The sequence below is a fragment of the Nothobranchius furzeri genome, chromosome 18, assembly GCF_043380555.1.
Source record: "Nothobranchius furzeri strain GRZ-AD chromosome 18, NfurGRZ-RIMD1, whole genome shotgun sequence".
In the NCBI taxonomy this organism is placed as follows: domain Eukaryota; kingdom Metazoa; phylum Chordata; class Actinopteri; order Cyprinodontiformes; family Nothobranchiidae; genus Nothobranchius; species Nothobranchius furzeri.
In genome coordinates, this window is record NC_091758.1 from 20,794,503 (window position 1) to 20,813,303 (window position 18,801).

General features: G+C 40.8%; 1 protein-coding gene across 3 annotated transcripts in view; it reads right to left on the minus strand.

Moving 5' to 3' along the window:
• Window positions 1-11,090: 11,090 nt before the first annotated feature.
• Window positions 11,091-18,801, minus strand: part of dpysl5a (dihydropyrimidinase like 5a) — an 11,954-nt gene continuing 4,243 nt past the window's right edge. The window contains exons 1-13 of one of the 3 annotated variants that reach the window (XM_015969556.3): window positions 17,857-17,987; window positions 17,505-17,775; window positions 15,078-15,236; window positions 14,578-14,757; window positions 14,417-14,485; window positions 14,293-14,337; window positions 14,122-14,197; window positions 13,884-14,040; window positions 13,659-13,800; window positions 13,330-13,472; window positions 13,009-13,216; window positions 12,723-12,891; window positions 11,091-11,325 (exon numbers count right to left, since the gene is read on the minus strand). In XM_015969556.3, the coding sequence (XP_015825042.3) occupies window positions 11,240-11,325; window positions 12,723-12,891; window positions 13,009-13,216; window positions 13,330-13,472; window positions 13,659-13,800; window positions 13,884-14,040; window positions 14,122-14,197; window positions 14,293-14,337; window positions 14,417-14,485; window positions 14,578-14,757; window positions 15,078-15,236; window positions 17,505-17,775; window positions 17,857-17,861 (1,710 nt within the window). In that variant the 5' untranslated portion in view covers window positions 17,862-17,987 and the 3' untranslated portion in view covers window positions 11,091-11,239. Of the gene's footprint in view, window positions 11,326-12,722; window positions 12,892-13,008; window positions 13,217-13,329; window positions 13,473-13,658; window positions 13,801-13,883; window positions 14,041-14,121; window positions 14,198-14,292; window positions 14,338-14,416; window positions 14,486-14,577; window positions 14,758-15,077; window positions 15,237-15,361; window positions 15,482-17,504; window positions 17,776-17,856; window positions 17,988-18,801 lie in introns of those variants that run through there. The other 2 variants (XM_015969557.3, XM_070547189.1) reach the window with 2 other exon arrangements.

Genomic DNA, 18,801 nt, shown 5'->3' on the forward strand with positions numbered 1-18,801 from the left:
CCCTGGGGTCACAAATTGTGATGGGTCGCAGAATTTGGTGTAACACCTGCTAGAGACACAAGCATGGACGTAATTTTCTCTTTAGAAGTGGGGGGGACACGGAGTGGGGGGGGGGGGGGGTGAATCATTACAGTATGCTCTAATGGGAAACAGGCTTCAACACAAACGGTTGTTTTCTGCTTGGTCCTAGAGCTCAACTAGTGTCAATTTAATATAGCGTAATATTGTTTTTGGATGATAAGAAGTGCAGGGGTCAAACCAGGGGTCAAACCTTGACTTTGGAAAAGTCCCCCCCCCCCCCCCCCCCCAAATTACGTCCATGGACACAAGGGTCGGGTTGGGTTTAATCTGGTACTGACAGAGGTTTCCAAGAGGTCAGGCTATAAAGTGACTGGTTCTGAATCTGATACCAAAACATGCTTTCAATTTTAGGCTCGTATCAAAAATATGAAAAACAAGCCACTAACTAGAATTTGTCAGCCCTCTTGTGTTTCTGTGGCCTTTCAAAGTAAAATCAGATTTTTGATTAATTTCCACAATCCAGAAATGTCATACAGTTAGAAGGAATATGGGCTACATAAAACCAACCATTAAAGAGAGTATTGGTAAAATAAAACACGTTACCTTATCTAGTTTTAATTTCTTCCATAATTTGATAGTAAGTTCTCTCACTGAATCATACATATGATCTAGCTGAAACATTGTGAATTAAACATGAACATGATCTTTTTAGTGCGCAATGAAATTTGTTAAAAAACAAGATGAAAATGATGAGATACTGTCAACATCGAATACATCATGCTTTAATTTTGAAAAACAATGTCAGATCGGACTGAAACTGGATGAAACCAGCTGTTACCAGCTAGGATCAGCTCCAAAAGATTCTTGATGAGGAGTGAAGACAAGTCATAGTAAGTCGATAAGGAGATAAGTACATTTTGCGCCATTAACACCTCGTGATTTTTATCTTGAGAGGCGCTATAGAAATGACATTTTCTTCTTCTTCTTCTTTCACTGTAATGTTGAGCTGTTGGTAAGTGAAGCAGCTAGAAATGTTTTTAGAGCAGACTATTTACTTCTAAATCATTGTTAGCATTGTTAGCTCAACGTTAGCATTTAGCCTTTGTTGAACCCTGAACCCCAGCTTGAGATCTCTCCGGCCAGAACTGGAAAACATTTGAGACCAGCTCTGCGTCTCTCAGGTCTGAAACCCTTATGTCTGTTGAGCATTACCCAATACAGGATCTTTATAACTTGGTGATGAGGAGAGTCACCTATAGACTCTGCCGTCATTCCTCCGAACATTTACCCTGCTTCCAAGGCCGGATTATAATATGGGGAAACTGGGCACAGGCCCAGGAGCCCACAGCCACAAGGGGGCCCACGTGAGCAGCAGTCTTTTTTTAATTAATTTTTGTATTTTTTTGTGCAGCAGTCTTAACGTTGGAGAAAAAAGTCAACAAGTAATTAAACTTGAGCCCGCATTTTCTAAGTTAACACACATTTCTTTTAACAACGGTAGTTTTTGCATCTTTACTGCCTGCTTCAGCCCTCTCCCCCCTCCCCCAGCACAGCAGCCGCAAACTCACTGATGCGCCTGCAGCCCCTCAGAGTTCCTGCTGATCTAAACATTGAAAGAATCATTTTATTTTCTGTTCCTCACTTCTGATTACCGTCAGTGGTGTCTGTTTGTTGCTACCAGGTGCAAAAATGAACTTGTTTTTTATTTGACTATTTTTCTGTCCTGTCTGTTTATTATCTTCATGCATTTCCTCTCAATCCTGAAGAAAAACTGCTACCTGGCTTTATATATTCACCTCATGAGTTGCCTTTGAACTGCATTTCTAAAAGATCTACTGACCGCAAAAATAGCGGAGTGAGTGCTGCGCGCCGGCCACACCGGTGCGGTGAAGTCACCGGAGGATGAAACAGGTGATGCGCTCACTCCGCAGCAGCAAAACGCATCAGACACAAATAAAAGCAGAATGCATGAAAGGATGTGAGCCGACATAAACGATCGCGTGTTAAATTTATTTTTGAGGTGGCGACACTTTGATAATGTTACTGCGGCCATGCTCAGGACGCATCTGTCTGGAGTGCATCAACGATCAGAGCTCTGCGCGTCTCTGCCCAAAATGATCCCCAGAGAGTCCACATAGATAATTTGATATAAGCAGTATCAGGATCGTTTTCGGGCTAAAAAATAGTCTACAGTCCATCTTCCCTAATGTGTTTGTGGCCCTGCGTATTTTTCTAACACTACCTGTTACAAATTGTGAAGGGGAATGATCATTTTCACAAATGGCAAGAATAAAAAATTAACTGAGAACAACACTAACTCATCACTGCACTGTCACTGATGGCTATTGAATCTCAGCTTGTCAGGTATCTGGACGTGACGTTCTAAATGCATTTACTAATAGAAAGGCCAGAAAGCAGTTTTTCTGAAGGCAAGAGAGGAGGCCAACAAGAGGAGACAAAAAGAGGAGTAAGGAGACAGGAGACAAGAGGAGTAAGGAGACAGGAGACAAGAGGAGGAAGGAAACAGGAGACAAGAGGAGGCAGGAAACAGAAGTCAAGATGAGGAAGGAGACAGGAGACAAGAGGAGGAAGGAAACAGGAGACAAGAGGAGGAAGGAAACAGGAGTCAAGAGGAGGAAGGAGACAGGAGACGAGGAGGAAGGAGACAGGAGACAAGAGGAGGAAGGAAACAGGGCTCAAGAGGAGGAAGGAAACAGGAGTCAAGAGGAGGAAGGATACAGGAGACAGGAGACAACAGGAGGAAGGAGACAGAAGACAAGAGGAGGAAGGAAACAGAAGTCAAGAGGAGGAAGAAGACAGGAGACAAGAGGAGGAAGGAAATGGGAGTCAAGAGGAGGAAGGAGACAGGAGACAAGAGGAAGAGGAAGACCGGAGACGAGGAGGAAGGAAACGGGAGTCAAGAGGAGGAAGGAGACAGGAGACAAGAGGAGGAAGGAGACAGGAGACAAGAGGAGGAAGGAAACGGGAGACAAGAGGAGGAAGGAAACGGGAGTCAAGAGGAGGAAGGAGACAGGAGACAAGAGAAGGAATGAGACAGGAGAGAAGAGGAGGAAGGAGACGGGAGACAAGAGGAGGAATCAGACAGGAGACAAGAGGAGGAAGGAAACAGGAGTCAAGAGGAGGAAGGAGACAGGAGACAAGGGAGGGATGGAGAGAGAAATCCAGTAACATCCTGATCAGGAATCGACCGTTTTCTCCCGCTGGTCCAAGTACCATCGGCCCTACTCTGTCTGTCGACCTCTTTTTCAGTGAAAAGAAAACTGTCGGAAATACAGATTTAGGGGAAAATATGTAACCCGACAAAACCACGAGAATCTTGGGAGCCGGCCGGGTAACCATGAACTTAGGGCATTTCTAACTGCTACTATCTTTGACTTCGGATATTTGGAACATCTCCGGCTGTCTTCAGAAAAGCCACAGGTCTTCTTTAAGTCAAAAATATTATTCTTCACCCATTTTGGTCATCAGCCTTCCATCCAGGGTGGTCTTATTGAAGGATATAAACAGATCAACGCAGCTTCTGCTTTTCCTTGCCTCTTTATACCTTTCTGGCCCAACCCTAGTTCAAGCCTATTCATTGAGCTATACAGTTTACTTAAAAGGAAATTTTAAGGATAGAAAAAACCCAAGGACTACATGACTTCTGCTTTTCTCCTGCTCCTCTTATCTCACCTCAAGGCAAACCGACAAGTCCTCCCCCCTGTTTTCAGTACTTCTCTTTTTCAGCTACCAGACCTAAGTGGTAAACAAGATTTATGTAGCTGCACAGGTCTGACGAAATAATGGCCACAAATCATACGGGTGTCTTTGAAGATTTATTCTTGCCTTTATCTTTCTCTTCCTCCATCAACACCGTGAAAACAATAAATAAAGAACATCTGGCTCAGATCTTGTAATTACAGTTCTCTTTTAGAGCCTGAAAGGTCTCAAATTCAGTACAGCAATACAAGTAAAGAAATAAACATCACCATAATTAGTAATATTTACATCTTAAATAAATTAAAAACAAGATCTTTAAACAGTTACCATGCGCGCCTTTAGAACCACATGCAGAATAACCTTTCTTCAGTGTTCATAAATCTTTATGATGAGCACCTCAGGTAAAGAATTTACAATATAACTGTGTTGCATTCATGTGCACCGTAATGTAATGTTAATAAATCGTATTTGGGTTATGTAAATTGCTTTAAGAGCTATTTATTATAATTAACACCACTTGTGACCAAAAGCTGTGATACTCTATCTAAATATAGAATATCCCCTGTCTTAGTATAATTAGTCAGAAGATTCTAAGATTCTTTTATTCATTAAGGGACTGTACACACCGTTTGATTCAAGAAACAGTCAGGTTTATAAAAGTAAGAATGCATTTTACAAACAATTAAAACTTGACAAAATTTTTAAACTATTATTTACTGTGAGTGGATGCGAACAAAAGGATGGTGTCTGGAACTTATGTGTGAATATAATGTAATGGAGTCAGAATGTCCATTTCTCAGAAAGCTGAGTTCTGGACATAAAAGAATTGGGTTTGCAAATAAGCTATAAAGTTATTATCAAAACCAAATACAGACGCTATCTCGCTGTGTTGTACCTCACCCGTTCTGGAGACCCCCGTTTGGATCCGAGATGTGAAGGAGCCGACGACCCCACTGCACTTGGTTAGTAGAGAAACCTCGATGTGACCAAATCAGTCCTGAGATGTCTCCGGGTCACAACGATAGATGAAACCGAACGTCTTAAAAATAACTCTGAAGGAGTTTGCGTTAGCTTTGTTCTGCAGGAACTATCTTGTTCTCAGCTTTGCAGGTGCGAAAAAAGTTAAAGGTTTTTGACAACGTGTCAAAATCTTTGCTGGTTAAAGAGGCTTTTTGCTCAGATGGCCGGTCTGAAGCTTTTCTCTAGAACCCTCAAACTGTTGAACTGTTCAAACTGGGGAAAAACCAGAGTAAACTAGTTTTAATAGATTGATGTTATCATGGTTAGCCAACCAAAAGTTGACAAATTTGCGGATATTACCAAGCATCTCAGAGACACACCCTCTATGATCTGGAGACTATGAATCTGGGCAAAAGGTTAACTATGTGTCATGCGTTAGCTTAACGTACTCTGTCTTTGTGTGAGTGCAAATGGTGATGACCTCATCCAGTAAACATGCTAAACATTTATCACTAAGCACAGATCAATGAACATCTCATTGTTTAATAATTGCAACATTTAATAATTATCTTTAGGTCTAAAATCTTCTTTCTTCTGGGAATAAAGGAGTTCATTTAAAAGAGTTTATCTGTGTTGGACCTTGGAGGAGAGAATGTAATTGTTTATCTTTATTATCTCTGTCAGGCTGTGATTCCAGCTGGTGTGAGGAAGCAGGCTCTGATTTAAAGGGACTACGTGCAGACTTCCAGTCTCCTGTGAGGGGAAAATACTGTAGGTTGTGTCATAGCCGGGTTAAGTTGACCTGGCTGTAGATCTTGACCTGTGGGTTTCATTTCAGGCCATTTCGTGATGTTACAGTAAACAATGGGAAATTACTATTTTTCACACAACTACACTTATCAACCTTCAAGATTTTTGTTATGTTATCCTATGAACCTTTTATTCTTTAACGACACACAGTAACAAGTCTCAAACAAATTGTTCTTAGACTGTTACAATTGAATTTACCTTCTGATTTTTCCCTCTAAAACACGTTTAGTCTCTTATAATTATTAAAACACATAAAACATGATTCCTTCCTTACTAATTAATCATTTACTTGGACAATTCTAGAGATTCATAATGTAATTTTGTCATTACTTATCTTTAAACTTATAATCATCTCAGTTTAATCACACAACTGATCCTTGGGATGTGACAATCCCTTCATAAAATCATTCCTTTTGATTACACATTACATAAAGACATACTTATGATTGTTTTTATCAGCTTTTAAGCAGAAAAAGTCTTCGGCTGCATCTGCATGTGCTCTTCCTCCTTATGTCATGGGAGAAGGGGTCTCAATTCACTTCGACACCTTCTTTACTTGATGTTAGAGTAAAACAAAAAGATGCTGTGGCTTCTTAAGGGATAAAAAATATTTAGGTCACTCATGTTTACTGGCTCAGGATCTTTACAAAATACAGCAGTGTTTTGCTGGTATTTTGTCCCATTCCTCTGTAAAGATCTCCTCTAGAGCAGTGATGTTTTGGTGTCGTTGCTGGGCAACACAGACTTTCAACTCCCTCTAAAGATTTTCTACGGGGTTGAGATCTGGAGACTGGCTAGGCCACTCCAGGACCTTGAAATGCTTCTTATTAAGCCACTCCTTCGTTACCCTGGCGGTGTGTTTGGGATCATTGTCAGGCTGAATGACCCAGTCAAGTTTCATCTTCAATGCATAAATGCATTATGGAAGCAGGTTTTCACTCAAACTCTGACAATACATGGCCCCATTCATTCTGTCCTTTACATGGATCAGTCATCTTGGTCCCTTTGTAGAAAACCAGCCCTAAAGCATGATGTTTCCACCCCCATGCTTTACAGTAGGTATGGTGTTCTTTGGATGCAACTCAGCGTTCATTCTACTCCAAACATGACGAGTTGAGTTTTTACCAATAAGTTCTATTTTGGTTTCATCTGACCATGTGACATCCTCTAAATCCTCTTCTGGATCATCCAGATGCTCTCTAGCAAACTTAAGACAGGCCTGCACATGTCCTGGTTTAAGCAGGGGGACATGTCTGGTGTCTGTGTCACGTTGAGAGCAGGAGGTTTGGACCCAAGATGCAGAATCCCCAGAACAACTCGAGGCAGGAGTGGTTAAGAAAATAAATTCCTTTATTTTAAGGAGGATGTGCCAAAATTCAAAGGCAAAAAATAAGATAAACTTTCAAAAACTCACTGAAAACTCAAAAACAAACAAAAGCTCACACATGAGCACAGACTCGGTAAACTCGAGAGGGGAACAAGCAACGCAGACACATACGACAATGAACCAACAAACACAGAGTGACAAGACAGGGCTTAAATAGACTGGGAGGATGAGAGGGAGATGAATTGCAGGTGTGTGGGGAGAAGGACCAGGTGAACACAATTACCAACTCAGGGAGGAGGAAGAAAACACTGGTGGGAAAAAAACACACTAAATAATGAAAGGCTGTAACAAAGGAAAATGACCTAAGAGAAAAAACAAAAGACCAGAAGGCATGAACCATAACTAATATTCTAAGGGGAAGCTGACACTAAGGAAAACACTACAGAAGGAAACTACAGGGGCGTGGTTAAGGGGGGGGGGGGTGGGGGGGGAAAACCTAGAGGGCAAATGGGGAAACAGGACCAAAGGAGGACAGATAAACCTAAAACTACAAATCCAAACTAAAAGGCTGCGGGAAGGACTAACACACACACACACACACACACACACACACACACACACAGAGAGAGAGAGAGAGAGAGAGACACAAATAACTCACACACACATATACTGAGCTGGGGAACAAGAGGCTGGAGCCTCAACTGGAGGGACAGAGGATAACTAAATGAACACCGGACCTGAGGGAATGATAAAAAGGCCTACAAACAGAAGACACACAACAGAGATGCAGACAAAGGGCACATGAGGGCGCTAAGAGAACACAAAAGGGAATCCAGAGAGGGATGGAGAAACATTAGGAGACACATGGGGAAAGACGCAGACAAAGAACACATGAGGGCGCCATGAAACACAAAAGGAGAACCTGGAGTGGGAACTGGAGGGGCTGGGGAACAAAGGGACACAGAACATGACAGTCTGGTCTAGTGTGTTACTGATGGTAGTCTTTGTAACTTTGGTCCCAGCTCTCTGCAGGTCATTCACGAGGTCCACTCGTGTAGTTCTGGGATTGTAGCTCACTGTTCTTGTGATCATTTTGACCCCACAGGGTGAACTCTTGTGTGGAGCCCCTTACTGAGGGAGATTATCAGTGGTCTTGTATGTCTTCCAATTTCTAATAATTGCTCCCACAGTTGATTTCTTCACACCAAGCTGCTTTTATATGGCAGGTTTACAATTTTGTTTCTGGTGTCCTTTGACAGCTCTTTTGTATTGGCCATAGTGGAGTTAGGAGTGTGACTGTTTTGGGTTTAGGACAGGTGTATTTTATAGTGATGACGAGTTCCAACAGGTGCTATAATACAGGTAACGAGTGCAGGACAGAGGAGCCTCTTACAGAAGAAGCTACAGGTCTGTGAGAGACAGAAATATAGCTTGTTTGTAGGAGACAAAATACTTTTCCACCATAGATCTCAAAGAAATTCATTAAAACTCAGACAATGTGATTTTCTGGAAATATTTTTTTGTTATTTTGTCTCTCATAGTTGAGGTATACATATGTTGAAAATTACAGATTACAGACCTCTCTTATCTTTTTAAGTGGGAGAACTTGCACAATTGGTGGCTGACAAAATACTTTTATGCACCACTGTATAAGGTGTCACATGGTCTTGTTCCATCACCCATGTCTGACTATATAAAAAAAAATCACAGTGGTCTCAAGAGGACCAGGGTTGCTTCTAGAGAGGTCCCATAAAGAAAAACAGTCTTGACAAAAGGCTCTTAGTGAAGACAAGTAAGATGCTTGCATCCAGTACCAGGGACCACGGAGGAATGGGTGGAGATGGGGTGAGTTTGGGAGGATGGATGAGTCAACATAAGGTAAAAGCTCACCACATGGTGATACTAAACACACAAGTCTTTACCCTGCAGGGCCTGCGTGTGCCTGATGTGACTCAAATACTCCACGGTAGGCAAACTGAGGACCACTGCTCAACTCCATTATCAACACATCATGATCAGACTCTGAAACATGTGGATTATTACAATATGTTCAACACACCCTTGAATAGGGTGACTCTAATCTTGGAAACATCATTTAAATTATATTAAAGGAAAAATCGCAAAATCTGTGTGTCTAAAGTAAAGGACTCATTAAACTCTAAGGCTTTGCGTTTATAACGTTGCTCACTAATTCAACCTTACATGTCATATTGTATAGAAATATGGGGTTCAACATTTAAAACACACATAAATGAAATAAAAACTACAAAAAAAGCAATTCGATTTATAAATAAGAGTATTTATTATGCTCATACGGATCTGTCATTTTTAAAATCACAGATTATGAAAATAGAGGATCTATACTGTTATAAAATTATGCAAATTATGTTTAGAGCTCAATTAATGTCTCTCCCTGAGAAAGTACAAAGGTTTTTTGCAAAGAGAGAGAGAGTAATGATGTTTGTTGTACAGAAAGCTGAGAAAGATATTAAAAGGAGATGTATCTCTATAATGGGAGTAAAAGTCTGGAATGAGGCTAAAATAGAATGTAAATTAACAACTACACTTTCTGTTTTTAAAATACTTATCAGTAAAAATATTTTTGATTACTATTCATTTGAATTTGTTGGATGTGTTTTTGTTTATACATTTTGTTATCGTCACATTGGGGGAATAAAAAACGGATTAAGTAGGTTAGGCAATATTATAAGCTTTTGCTTCTGCCTAAACCTGTTCAGTCATGAAATGTTCAAAAGTGAATGTGATTGTATGGGAAATGTGTAGACACTAAAATAGATACGATATACAAGTATGTGAATATACTGTATATGTTTGTGGAGGTATGGAAATATATGGATTTATACGTATGATATGTTGCTGTCTACACGAATTACTATTTTTGATGATAATGACTGAATAAAATTGATCATTCATTCATTCATTCATTCATTCATTCATTCAATAGGAGAATGACTGCTGCTTCCCAAGTGAGATTATTATATTGAAGTCCTTGCTGCTAATCTGATTTGACAGTGAATTAGGTGCCAGCAGGAAAACACAACATTACCCTTTCAAAGAAAATAAGAAACTTAGAGGTGTTTGTAGTATCAGTTGTCCCAGCAAATATAGAAAAGTAATAATTCACCTCCAGAAATGTAGTTATTTATAAAAAAAGTTAAATGAAAACACTGTGAGTGAGGACTGACTTCCTCACGAGCTCACCAGTGATCAAACACAGGCTCTGATTTCATTGTGGTTTATTTGCACTTAAATCATGTGATGAAGAGTTGCAGGGGAAACAAACCCGAGATAAAGAAATTCAATGTGACGACACATTGTTCAGCACCAAAGTACGTTTGAAGGGGGCAGACGCTACAGGGTGTACTAAAGCTAAAGGGTTGTGAGACATTTATTCACATGTGAATTTAAATTAAGTCAAAATGACAAAGAAAACAGAAACTGAAACATTTTCCTGTTTCTAAACAAACTTTCAGTATCAGAAGGTATTTGATCCATGAACTAACGTCTCGGTTTATCCTTCACAGTGGTCTGCTACAATCAGAACATTTACACCCCGAAACATGACGGAGAAATGACAGCATGTTGTAATCTATTAAGATTACTAATCTTTAAGGGTTTTGGTTGTGAAAATTTGTTTTGCTCTTTGAGAAGATTATATTTCTAAGAAAGCAGTTGTGCTTGATTAAGTAGTTTTATTTGAAATCGTCCTAGATGAGAAGTCACAGCTGAGGCTCATTCACATGTCGAGGGCTGGAAAAGAAACTCATTCTGCTTTATTTGTGTAAACAAGATCGGAAATGCAAATCTGACAGTGGTGAATCACTAAAGGGAGACCTCGTTCTTCTTTATGAACTCAGTAACATAAATAAACATAAACAAAACTATATAAAAAGAAAAGCTTGGCTTATTTTCTTCATCAATAACAACATATTTAATTCCTGACATATCAAAGCCACTTCCTCATCCCAGAAATCACATTTCATTCACCATGGCTCGCAGCAGAAAGACATTTTTTGATGCAAAATTATGGAAAAAGGCATCTAAATAGTACACGATACAAGTGCAAAGTTGTATTGTACAGTGAGGTAACACAATTGCATCATAACATGATCCCAAAACCAAAGTAAATCCACGGCAGCTTGTTTTCATCGGGTGCTCATATCTGAATGACATTTGGGAGCTAATACCACTAGACAAATGTTTTCGTGTAATTCTGTATTATTATGATTACTGATTCACAGTACTAAATAACTGCTTTGTTTAAAAACAAATCGTTAAAATAAACAAAAAAATATATAAATAAAAACAAGCTTTCTTGCATGGACAACTCATTTTCCTCAGCCTTCTTTCTTCGTCCTCATGTCGCAGCCGTCTGACTATTTACCAGATCCCGCTGGATCTTCCTCCAGGAGGAGCCAGGATCCGAGCCGAGGATCTCTTTGGAATGTTGTCATCGATCTGAGCACCTGGAGCGGCAGGGAACACGACCACAAGGGTTCAGCAGTTCCACACAATCATCTACACACTAATGAATGACTCACGGGATTAGTGTGTGAAGCTTAAAGAACAAGTCACCCCCTGCCAGATTCTTACTCAACTCTCACTTCCTGTTTGAAAAATGCAACAAATGCTGTTGCCTAGCAGACCGAGAGGGCAGAGCTGCTAACACACACACACACACACACACACACACACACACACACACACACACACACACACACACACACACACACACACACACACACAAATTAAATATATACATAATTTTATTATATATATATACATATATATATATATATATATATATATATATATATATATATATTTATATATTTATATATGATATGTGTGTATATGTGTATTGCCAACCTAGAAAAATGTTTGCCCCTCTTCTGCCACCCCATAAATAATTTTGTAGATCCGCCCCTGGTCTCACTCTCCAAAGAAAAGTCTAAGTCTGTAGAAAAGTCCAAAGTCAAAGCAGAGTAAGCAGCTTGTGAACTGGGGGGAAGTGGAGACCAATCCAAAATGACGGCTGGCAACTATGGCAGCGCCAGTCCACGGGGCGTCTACGTATATATATATATATATATATATATATATATATATATATATATATATATATATATATATATATTATTCTCTCGAAATACAAGTTAACAAATAAAAAAAATAAAAAATGTATGTCTCAAGTTTGGAGACTTGAGCAATGGCAGATCCACCAAAGTGAACCAAAACCAGAATGTGTTTGTTTGGTTCTGCGAGTTGGAAAACAGCCAGTAAACATGCCTCTTATGCGTCACCAAGAGATTTGATTTTACAACAGTAAACGACATTCCGCAGCAAGCCTTAAGAGGGCGACCGAGAGCATATACCCGCAAAGTTCAGGAATGTGTCTTTAAAACCGTTTGTTTTATGCTCATAATCCCTAAAATCAAACCCTGACAGAAAATGGATAAATGTTTTAGAATGTTTATAGAGGCAGTCGTACCCACATGGCAGCACAAAAGGATGCAAAAAGTGAGTTTTGCAAAATGATATATGATGTGTAATGTACTTCATACCAGCTTGTTGCTGAGTAGGTTTTATCTGCTTTTATGATTTTATGTAATGAAACGCACTAATCCTTTGCTGTATTATAGTTTGTTTTGTTGTACAGCACTTTGGGACAGTATGCTTAAAATTTGCTAGAGAAATAAACTTGACCTTGAACTTGCAGAGGTTAACACAATTTTTAAAAGTTAAACCAACTTATTTTTAGAGTGTTTGTATGGACGTGCAGCTCTGAACAGCTTCTGCTCTCAGCAGATTTCAGTCATTGTGCATCAGGATGTCTAAAATGTTGGAATGTTCTCATCCTCACCAGACAGGCTGAAGCTGGACTCATGGAGGTCCCTGACCCCCCCGTGCCGGGTGCAGGGGCGTGTTGGGGTGTCCAAATCTGAAGCTCCCTGATCCCTCCTCCCTGAATTCACCATGGCAACAACGTCCCCTGTGTAAGGTTCTCTCTCGACTGCTTTTACCGCCTGGCTCTGGATGAATAAAGCATCAAATAATACAAAAGTTAAAGCAGAATGATGACTGACAAAACAAAATGCTGCCAGAGAAAGTCAAAATGAAGCTCCTCTAAGCCGTTTAAAGTCTGATACCTTTTCCCTCTGAACCATCTTCTTGTAGAGGTGATCTGGGAAAGTCCTCAAAGGGCAGAACTTTCCAGAACCTTCGGCACATGTGAACATGCCATTTTCATACACCAAACGTCCACGGCTGATGGTAACCAGGGGAACGCCATGACAACGGAGACCTTCATATAAGTTTATATCTCCTCCCTGGAACTGGTTTTCCACTGAAATAGTCCTGCAGGGATCAGATGGAGATGACCCAGTTCAGTCTGAGGAAAAGCTGGAGGCTGGAGATAAAGGCAGCTCAGAGACGAGCTGGTCGACAAATACATTGATTGAGTTTCATACTTGGATCCCTCGGGGTCCCAGACCACCACATCAGCATCTGCTCCGGGGATGATCCTGCCCTTCTGGGGGTAGAGGTTGTAGATCTTGGCTGCATTTGAGCTCGTGATTGCAACAAAGCGATTCTCATCTATTTTACCTCCAATCTGTGAAAGACCACGTGCTTCTAATTCACCTTGTTCATAAAATTATGAATAAAATTCAAAAATGCAATGAAAAAATGTTCACGTTGAAAGCTGATGTATTTTGTTTGCATTCATTGCTTTAGAAGTTCACATGCACAACCACTAAACCACATGGGACAATTCTCTGGAAGCGAGGCACAAACATACCACTCCTTTCTCCCAGATCACACTCATACGGTCCTGAATTCCAGGAAGTCCATGCGGAATCTTTGTGAAATCATCCTTGCCCATTGCTTTCTGTTTGATGGTGAATGGACGGTGGTCAGACGCCAGAACGTTCAACGTGTCACTAATAGGAGTTTAGAGGAGACAAAATGTAGTCACAAGCACATCTGCATCAGAAGGTTATGGCATTTGTTAACTCCTCCTCACTTTCCAAGCAAACTCATTAGGAAGTTTGGAGTGTTGGGATCCAGACGGAGAGGAGGCACAGTGACGTGAGCAGCAGCGTGAGACCAGTCCTGGTGGTAGTACTGCATGCCAGTCAGGACAGTGTGGGCCGTGGTTGTCTCCCCATGGACAACCTTACCTGTGAACATGAAGGTAAAAGTGAATGAATGGTTTTTTTGGTCCGGTTATGTTTAGCTGCAGGTAAGGAAGTCAGCCACACCTTGCATTTTGGCTGAAGCTACAACATCTCCTGCAGACATGCTGGAAACGCTGACAAGATAAATTGGGCAGTGAGCCTGAAGAAAAATAAAACAACGTGGTAGCAAGTTTTAAAACTGCTCAGTGGGCCTGTAAAGAGAACAGGTTGGATTTAAAGCGGTGCGTCACTCACCCTGTTGGCGATTGTAATGGCCCTGTGGGTTGCCTCTGCTTCCAGCTGCATAGAAACAACATTATGAGCAATAAATCAGTATTTATTCTGACAAAGAGAGCAGTTTTGATTCTGAGAGACTTACCTCTTCAGGCCGGCTGATTTCAATCCCCTCAGGGCCGCTGATGCCCAGGTCTAACGCTTCCTTTGCACCCTGAGAGGAATAAAAGCCAAAGTGAATCACCTATAAATCAAGGATAGTCCTTTAATTTATCAGTCAATAAATGCACACAAACACTCCCTCACCTCTCCCACCAGCTCGCCATTCTCAGCGTGGACCCGTGCGACAGCACCGATGTCCTTACAGTGGAGCAGAGCCTGGAAGAGCTCCCGATCCCTCAGCATGAACGACTCCTTATAGGCCATGAACATCTGGAAGGAATTCACTCCTTTCTCCCTCACAAGCTTCTCCATCTCAGCTTGCACCTGATGGACAGGAAGTAGAAATGAGCTCCCGCTCATCACCTCGCACAGCAGTTTTGGATTTTAGCAAATGATCGTGAGGGGTGGTGGAATGAGTTTGCTATTCTTGCTGTGCTGTTATTAATACAAATAGGTGAAGCAGGAATAAAAAAGAGGCACAAAAGTCCCATTTGAAGCTATTTAGGCTTTAAATTTTGCAGCAAAGACACACGCTCCTTCACTTTATACCCTGATCATAACTGGTTTAGGGCTAAATGCAAACAAATGACAGCATGTGGTGAAACAAAGAACTACCGGAAGAGGGACATGTTATGCTGGGGTACCTTGGGTCCCCACCACGTGACTCCGACGTGCAGAGCGTAGTCACAGCAGCTTTTGGAGTCCGCCGAGCTACGACACTTCTCGTAAGCTTCCAGCGGAGACTCGTTTTTCTCGGGCAGAACGTGTCCGATCACCATCGTAGTCCCTCCAGCTAAAGCAGCCTGGGGGGAAAAAAAATATCAAACAATAACAGTTAACACGAACCCTTTTCATTTATTATGATGAATATAAATTCACGTTTTTATTAAATTCTTTAAAATTTTTGTTTTGACGGGGTTAAACGAACCTGTACTTTACAGCCTACCGATTTTATTTTTAAATCTCAAAAGCAGATTTTTTTCTGCAGCACAGCTTCATAACTCCAAGAGGAGCAGACAGAGTGTGTTTTGTGTATGAGTGCATGCTCCAATGAGCATCTGGCAGCTGACCCCGGAGACAGCTGAGCGCTGGTTAGGAGAGGGGTGTTGGTCTGAGCGCCATTGTTTCTCGGCACAATGGTGAGAGTGAAAAGGGTTTGCGGCAGTCTTTGCAGCAGCCTCTTGGTATCCATGGAAACGGATACTGATCTGCACTGGTGTATGGAGATGTTTTAAAGCAGGCAGGGAGGGGCCAGGAGGAGAACGGAGAAAAGGATGAGCAAGGGAAGGTGAAAAAAACTGAGTGATGAGTCATCACGGTCCCCCAGAGCAGCGCCGAAGATCCATCTCTTATATGTGTCAACAGTTAGCAGCCATGCTAACAGCTACATCCAAACATGTTAGTGGGAGGTTGGAAAGAAAACAAAATCTACAATATTGTGATACAAACAGGTGAGGAAAATTTAAAAATATACAATAAAACTTTACAGAAATGTGAATCTTACTCACACGAGCAGAGTTTGGATTTTATCTGCAAACACAGTTTGTAAAATGTCATCGTGTGCTCTTTCAATCCAAATATTAAATTAACACCATTGTTTTTAAGAAAAGTTGTTTTTTTTTTTTTTCCAGTGAGAGCCGTTACTAACTGGTCCACAAACCAGTACTGGGTATTCTCTTGTCTAAGCCAGCCAAGGGTTACATCAAACAAATGTAAGCTTTTGATTGGCTCTTTGGGATATTAATCCTGTGTTTTTCATGAAACAAGAGAAGTGCCCTCTAGTGGCTTGTTCCTGAGCCCCGCCCCCTTCATGTAAACAAACAAGACCATTTTCTGGCTAAAGAATAAAATGAACCTCAGAATTTTTATTTCCCAGTTGTTGACTCCTATTGCTTCACACATCTCTTCCAGATACATTCCTTATGTTCCAAATGATTTTCCCGAATGGTTTTAAAACCACTTGATTGCGTGCAGGTGAGTAGACGGGGCTTTCAGCCTCGCATCTCTAGAGCAGCAGACTTGTTGTGAAGCGCCTTGGGGGGTTGTAGAACCCTAAGAAGGTGCTATCTAAATACAGGCCAGACCGACAAAAGTTGACAAAGACACTTCAAATATTTTACCCAATTTAATCCAATTAAATTTGATATTTTGGGTTTTATTAGTTGGCTTTGGGATGTTATTCTAAAGTTTAAATTACTATGACTTTTAATAATGTTATTAATTATGTCACATCATATGTCATATTTCAGAAAAAAACATTTAGTTTAAAAGACGCTATCAATAAAGTTTTGGATTTATTACTTATGTATTAAAATTAGTTTTACATGAACTCTCCAACACACCGATTTTAATCCCAGAATTTAAAAAAAAACTGAGGCGAAACATCCAAGTGGTGCTCGCTGCAGAACCGCAAAGGCGGAGCTGCACCAGAAGGTGTAGTTCTGCAGCGAGCACCCTCTCACTTTTGTTGGAGCGGCTGTGGGCAGATATTCGCTAAAAGAAACCTTTTCATTTCGAGATATATTCAGGCTTTGTCATGTAGCAAGCTATATTTTTCTTGTTTAATTGGAGCATAGAACATAGCATTAACAATTATAAACTAGTAACAGCCGTAATTCATGTGGGTCAGGTTAGTTTGCGATAAAGTTGAAAAACAAAAACGGAAGAAGTCAGTGGGCTAGGCTGAGTTTGCGTGAATGGGCGGGGCTGACTCTGGTGCAGCTCCGCCTTTGTAGTTCTGTAGCGAGCACCCTCTCGAAACGTGTGTATCTGGTAAGTTTTGGTTGAAACTGATGTTAGTTTATTTTGTATCTTTGAGACAAAATAACACACCTGTTTTTTTTTTTTTTTGCTATTTCTATAGAAGAGGATTAGGGCCACTGAAAAGAAATAGAAATCAAAAGCAAAACAATTCTGACTTTAATCTCTGAAGTCAGAATTCTGAGAAAAACTAAATCAGATTTCTGAAGATAAAGTCAGAAAGTTCTTTTTTTCTTTTCATTTGTTGACATGATGCTTGATATCAGTTTTGAAGCTTTATAAGTATTCTATAACACCATCTTTTCCCAGACCTTGGTGCCACTGTAGAAATCATCTGCTGTCACAGCATTCATGAAGGTCTCCTCCAGGTGGACGCTGGTGTCGATGCCCCCAGGCAGCACCAGTTTCCCCGAGGCATCGATCACTTTGGCCCCTCCAGGAATCATCAGCTCCTTCCCCACCTGCTGGATGATGCCGTTCTCGATGTAGACGTCGGCCTCCAGGGTGCAGTCGTCGTTCACCACTTTACCACCCTTTATCAGGATCCGAGCCATTGCTGAACTGGAAGACATAGCTACTGCTCTGAAATGAGGAGAGAAACACAGATTTGTTTAGATTGGAGAAAAAAAACACAGATTAGAGAAAATGAACATCTTCTGTCACCTCATTCTGAGACCGTGTAATTAAGACCTAAAGAGGAGCGAAGAAGCTGAGCGATGCTGCTCTGGGATCAGTTTGTCACACAGAGACTAACATCAGCTACAGCACAGACTGGGCTGTGTCAGTCTCTGCCTGAGACCTGACGTCCCCCAGGACACAGATGACAAAGAGGCTGGGTCCGGTAGGGGGTCACAGTGAGGCAAACAAGGGTCAATAAGACCATTATTTAAGAAAACTGACGTATGTACATGTACAATAACGTGGCACAGACCGTGGAACCTAAACAGGACTGAAAACAGTGACAGAGAAGTATGCATTACATGTTTTTTTTATTTAATTTAAAAAATAACAGCTTAGCTTTTGAACATCACAGTACCGTCATAAAAACACACATTAGATGGAGAACTCAGACAGTTCAAAAGAAAGTAGCAGGAACTCATAAAAAAATTCAGAAATATATCTGATGAATCTGAGAAGAGGTTTTTAAGATACTAACTAGGGATGCAACGATACCACTTTTTGAATTTTCAGTCTTCAAATTTTCAATCTGCGATCTGAATGCTCGCCGATACCGATTGCCGATACCGATACTTCTACCACACAAAAAAAAGCAATGATTTGGAATACAGATTTTATTTTCTCCTCTGCTTTCAACAGGAAAAGACTGTGAGGTAGATAAAAATAGAATAGAAATCATCACAAAACTAAAATATTAGGTGAACAGAAATGACAAGTTATAGTAAAGCCATTTTCGAGCAACTGCATTGGTATCGGTTCCTGGTATCGGTTAACTTTTACCAATACCGATACTGAAATCGGTACTGGCACCGAGGTATCGGTACTGTGTTTCTCTCCTCATTTCAGAGCAGTAGCCATGTCTTCCAGCTCAGCAATACTGGTATCGGTAATACTAACTGGGTTGTATTAGAAGTAGGAGTGGGACGTGAT